Source organism: Lottia gigantea, assembly GCF_000327385.1.
Source record: "Lottia gigantea unplaced genomic scaffold LOTGIsca_3, whole genome shotgun sequence".
In the NCBI taxonomy this organism is placed as follows: Eukaryota; Metazoa; Mollusca; class Gastropoda; family Lottiidae; genus Lottia; species Lottia gigantea.
This window is the reverse complement of record NW_008708986.1, coordinates 838,231-843,535: the sequence shown is the minus strand read 5'-3', so window position 1 is coordinate 843,535 and position 5,305 is coordinate 838,231. Positions and strand designations below refer to the sequence as shown.

Here is a 5,305-nt window from a genome sequence, read left to right as displayed (position 1 = left end):
TATTGAGAGTGTACCAACCAGCAGTCTCACATAAGGACTATCAAGGCAGTCCGCTATTTAAGAAACAAATATTGATATCTTTTGAATGCCTCAAACAATGAAAAGAAATATTGAGTAAGTATGATTAGGTTATGATAATGATATTGAGAGTATACTACGTCAATAATTTATTATTCCTTTGATCACTCATTAGTACCAATGTTTGATGATATGAATATGATTAGTAGGTTAAACAGCAATATCGTTGACCCAGAAACAGCAGATTCACAACAATTTCATCAGCTCATGTATGGCAAGCCGAAAAAAATGTATCAAAACCTTCAGTTTTTCATTTTAATCAGATTGAGCAATGATTTCTGGGTTAATCACATGTAGTCATCTTGATATTGTCAGCAATTTCACTATTGACAGAATAAAGGTCATGAAACCATAGGAAATATAAAATCTTGTTCTACTCTTTTTGGGTCATTGGTTATCGATAGAGTTAGTGCCTTTGACCATTGAAAACATGTATAATTGTAGGGTATATAATGTATTGATTAGTTGTATAATTGATATTCTGACAAATTCATTAATTACTCTGATAGATATCTTTTGATTATTGATACACCTATATTGACAAATGTTTATAAGATTTCAGCCCTCTGTCCTTCAAAATTGTTAAGTTTAATGAAGTGTTAATACTTTTCAAACTTAATATTTGAATATTAAAGGGATTGTAAAGAGGTTTTCTAAATGCTTTGTATGTATTTGCACATTCCAATTTTCAATCAGACATCTGTAGTTCCTGCAATTCCACTAAAACTTAGCATTTGATGACATCACCAAGAAGGGCCTTATCAGCATATTTTGTTTTAGTGGAATTACAGGAACCACAGACATCTGAAATGATGGCATCAATGTGCATCATTCCAGTGTCCCTAATACACATAAAGAATTTGGGAAACCTCTTTACAATCCATTAAAGAACTTGCAACTTTAAACTTGAATTCCGAAAGATACCAATATAACATAGATAATAGAATATTTATTATTTAAAAAAGTCCTTCACATAAAAGTGTAGCTGTGAAAGGTGAAATGATGTTACAATAACACCAAAACCTGCAAAACAATTCTACTGCAATCTTAACAACAACTTTATAAATATTCTATTGTTTACATAAACTTCTATTGTCAATATAAATCTATCTATTATTAGCTTGTATTATCAAGTATTGTTTGCAATCTGCAGAATATACAAACAATACTGGGTATTGAATACCACATGAAGGCTAATATACAAATATTATTCATAATGTATTATGCATATTAAATAGAATAAATTTGAGGTATACAGGTTGGTTCTTTTTCACCTGGTTTCTTCACAATAACTGAAAAGCTGGTTGATATTATATAATTTATTTACATGGATTCAACACATATACATTTATGTACATTAACATGGCACATATCATTTAGAATTGAATAACACCATCCTCTAACGTTTTAAGTAACTTATAAGGAGAAGCACCCTTCTTGGTTAAACAATCTGCCAGCATCTTATCAGTCTCGCACCAGAGAATTTCCCTAACTATTTTATTTGCTATCATTTCCTTAATACTAGTTATTTCTAGCCTTAATCTTTTATCGGATACAAATTTTGTTGATTTAATAGCATCACACAAAGACTTGTTATCAGTGATACAAACTAGTGGCAATCGATTATTGTTGCAATTATCAGAAAGTAATTCAGAATATAGTGTAGAGATAAAAATACCCATATCAATTCTGTCTGCCATGGCCAATGTTTCACCAGAAAGAGTGCTTCTAACCACACGTCTGATTTTTGAGGAATTCCAACATATAGGTGAAAATTCAGCATCCGCATTCACTAGTAACACAATATAACCACCTTGGGTTCCACCGTCAGAAAGATTAGCCAAAGAGGCATCACAATAAATTACTAAGGACAATGGTCCTTCACCCAAATACCTGTAACACAAATTAGATTTATCTGATTTCACACGCCGGACTAACTTATTGGCTTCCAACATATCTTTAACACGAGCTTCTTTAACCTTTCCAGCCAGTATACAGGTATCAAACATAATATCTGGTCGACTTTGACGAGCAATCCATATGAGCTGACCTATTTTTGAACGTAAAGCAGTTTTTTCAGTCTCATCTAACAGTTCTTCTTTCTGAAATGTTCTATTCATTTTTATTTTAATAGGCATCAAATTTTCTGCATATTTATTTTGGTCTAAATTAATGTCCCCTTTTTGATCACATCTCAAATCAATTCCAATATATCTAAAAGCAACACTGTCCTCCTTACCAATATCAAATTTTGACCTGATTTTCTTTATCACATTAGATTCAAAATCTATAGATCCACTCCAAATGAAATCATCAACATGGCAGGCCAGAAGACCTGACAATTGTCCTTTCTGATCAGACCAATAGAAAACGGCTGGATCGACTTTTGATACTTTTGCCCCAAGTTCAATCATAACACTTTTAACTTTATTATACCAATTTAAAGATGCATCACTTAGTCCATAAACACATTTTTTTAATTGCCAGATTTTATTATTTGAATTGTGCTCAACAGGTGGTCTGATAAATACGTTGCGATCTAAGGCTTTCCCTTGCAAAAAGGCGGTCTTAATATCCATAGAGTTGGGCGTCCATTTCTTTTGGGCTATTATGGCTAATATCATTCTTAGAGATTCTTGAGCACAGGTAGGAGAGTCCTTTTGAATGGAATTGTCAAACTCTTCAAATCCCCTAGCCACTAATCTTGCCTTATGAGCTATACCATTAGGAGTATCTTTAACAGTACATACCCATCTTGTCGAAATACATTTCTGTCCTTCATCTGGAATTTCATCAAAAACATCATTTTTCTTCCAACTCTGTATTTCTGAAATTTTAGCTTCCTGAAAAGACAAATCTTCTATTACCATGACATTTTCTTCACTGTCAATATCATCATTAATTTTTAAATCCACTACTTTACTTAAGTCCACCGATTGTTTCATAGACATAAGTTCGACTGGTTTACTAAATTCCAAATTATACCAATGTTTATTCTTTCCACTGACTTTTCCTGCCCGACTTAAAACTTTTGCTGTCATGCTCTCATCAGATTCTTGATTTTTGTATTGAAGAGTCTGTCCAGTTCTTATTCTCGACAAATTTAAGGTGTTGGTATCAGGTATTGATTCTTGATCCACAGAAGATTCGTTTGTTGGCTCCACTTCCTCATCAGAATCCATCTGAACATTTTTATTCACATCTACTTCTGTATCATCTGAGGTTTTCTCAATTACTGGTATTTCTGCCTCAGAAGTTCTTCTCAGTTGACTCTGATGAACTCTTACCATTATACCCCCATGTCTAACAAATACAACAGCTCCATCTTGGCCAATAACAGTACCTGGTCCTTTCCATTCTGTGGCATCAGGTCTCTTATAATATATTTTATCACCAGTCACAAAGGGACCCTCTGTTGTTCTAATTTGTTTACGAATGGCCCGTCTAATCTTCTCTGAACTTTCTGCTGCAATGAATGCCTTTCTTGCAGCTATCAAAGTAGAATTATGGTCTCCAACAATTTGACTAGACGTGGTGCCCTCCAGTGCTGGTGGTTTATCAATCAGTGTTGATGGTAAATTAGGATTCCTCCAGTAAACTAACTGGTAAGGACTAAACCCATTTGAATTCATCAGACTATTCTTTGCCATAATCGCCCAACCTAGACAAGTCTCCCAGCAACACATCTTTTCAGCTCGTATCTTGTGAAGAATGTTTGTGAGTGTTTGGTTGTGTCTTTCTAATAAACCATTGGACCAAGGGCTAAAAGCAGCAGTTGTTTTAAATTCTATATTAAAGTTTTCACACATGTCTCTAACCTGTGAATTATTAAATTCACCCCCATTATCACTAAACAATCTTTTAGGGGCACCATGAATACCGATCCAAAGTTTAATAAAGTTATCAACAAATACTGAAGCTGCCTTACTTCTTATAATAGTTCCAGCACTAAATCGTGTGAATTCATCAATTATGTGTAAGTACCAAAGATTTTTATCAAGTTCATGGAGGTCCACAGCTACTGTATCATTGAAATCACTTCCTAGAGGTAGGCCCACAACTGGTCTTGGAGTTGGTCTTTTATAACGTGCACAAACATCACATTTTGCTACCACTGATTTAAGTACATCAATAACATTTTCCTTTATTTGACCAGAGTTCTTTAGAAGGGTAGTCAAACGTTCAACTGTTGCATGACCAAATTGTAAATGTAACTTATTTATAGTTTTTCTCATTTCATCTTGTGATTGTAGGCCTATTGAATCAACCACAAGGACATCCTCACATGAATTGTCTAGAATATTAACACAATAGTGTCCACTTGAGGTAAATTCTAGATTAACTGACTGACCAAACATTTCTGCCTTGTCATTGACCAAATCTAAAATTGTTTCAGCCTTTTTCAGAGAGTCTTTACTCAGTAGTAAAGGTATATCAGTGTTCACTACTTCCGTCTCAATGTTACATTTCACGTCTCCAATTTTTGCAGGAATTGTCACTTTTTCGAAAGAACTGACCTGTAATCCATCTCCAAATCTGAATCCCTTCCTACTTGGCTCTTTTTTAACTGCAGACCGCTCTTCTTCATTTAACTTTCCAAGAAAATTGGTGAGCCATCTTTTACCAGTCACTGTTTTAGTGCAGGCTGTATCTATGACACCACTACCATAAGACTCTACCATAAATATTTGATTTGTAGTTTTTTCTTCTTTTGCAAATAAAGTCACATGCTCGTCTGCCCCACTGGTCTCTGTGTACTTCACTCTTTCAGCGTCTCTGTCTGGACATTCCCTAGCCCAGTGGAATATCGATTGACAGATCGCACATCGACTTCTCTTACCATTCCTATCAACTGATTCACAGATGATTTTCCACCAGTGGAATTATTGCCATTTCTGTTACCAAAATTTCTAAACGGTTTCTTATCATACCGTTGATAACTCGGTCTATCTTTAGTGTAAAGGGCTTCTTCTTTCGGTTTGATTAAAATACCATCTTCTTTCTTCGAGCTTTGACCTTGACCTTCATTACCGAATATTCTAGTCAAAGCCGACTTCATATTTTCGTACTTTAAATCACTTGTTGCCGTTAACGCTAACTTCCTTTCATTCGTAGAAAAATCACAAGAGTCCAATAATTTGAATGAAAGTACAGCATCTGGTAACACCATTCCATGCTTTTTACACTTGCTGTAGCGCTTTTCAAATTCGTAAATAAAGTCTGACAT

General features: G+C 34.5%; 1 protein-coding gene across 1 annotated transcript; it reads right to left on the bottom strand.

Moving 5' to 3' along the window:
• Positions 1–1,184: 1,184 nt before the first annotated feature.
• LOTGIDRAFT_153154 (hypothetical protein) lies at positions 1,185–5,305 on the bottom strand (the record flags this gene model as incomplete). The annotated part of the gene is made up of 4 exons (XM_009057085.1): positions 1,185–1,271; positions 2,946–3,625; positions 4,118–4,751; positions 4,919–5,305. The coding sequence occupies 4 exons, from the start codon at positions 5,303–5,305 to the stop codon at positions 1,185–1,187; spliced, it is 1,788 nt and encodes a 595-aa protein (XP_009055333.1).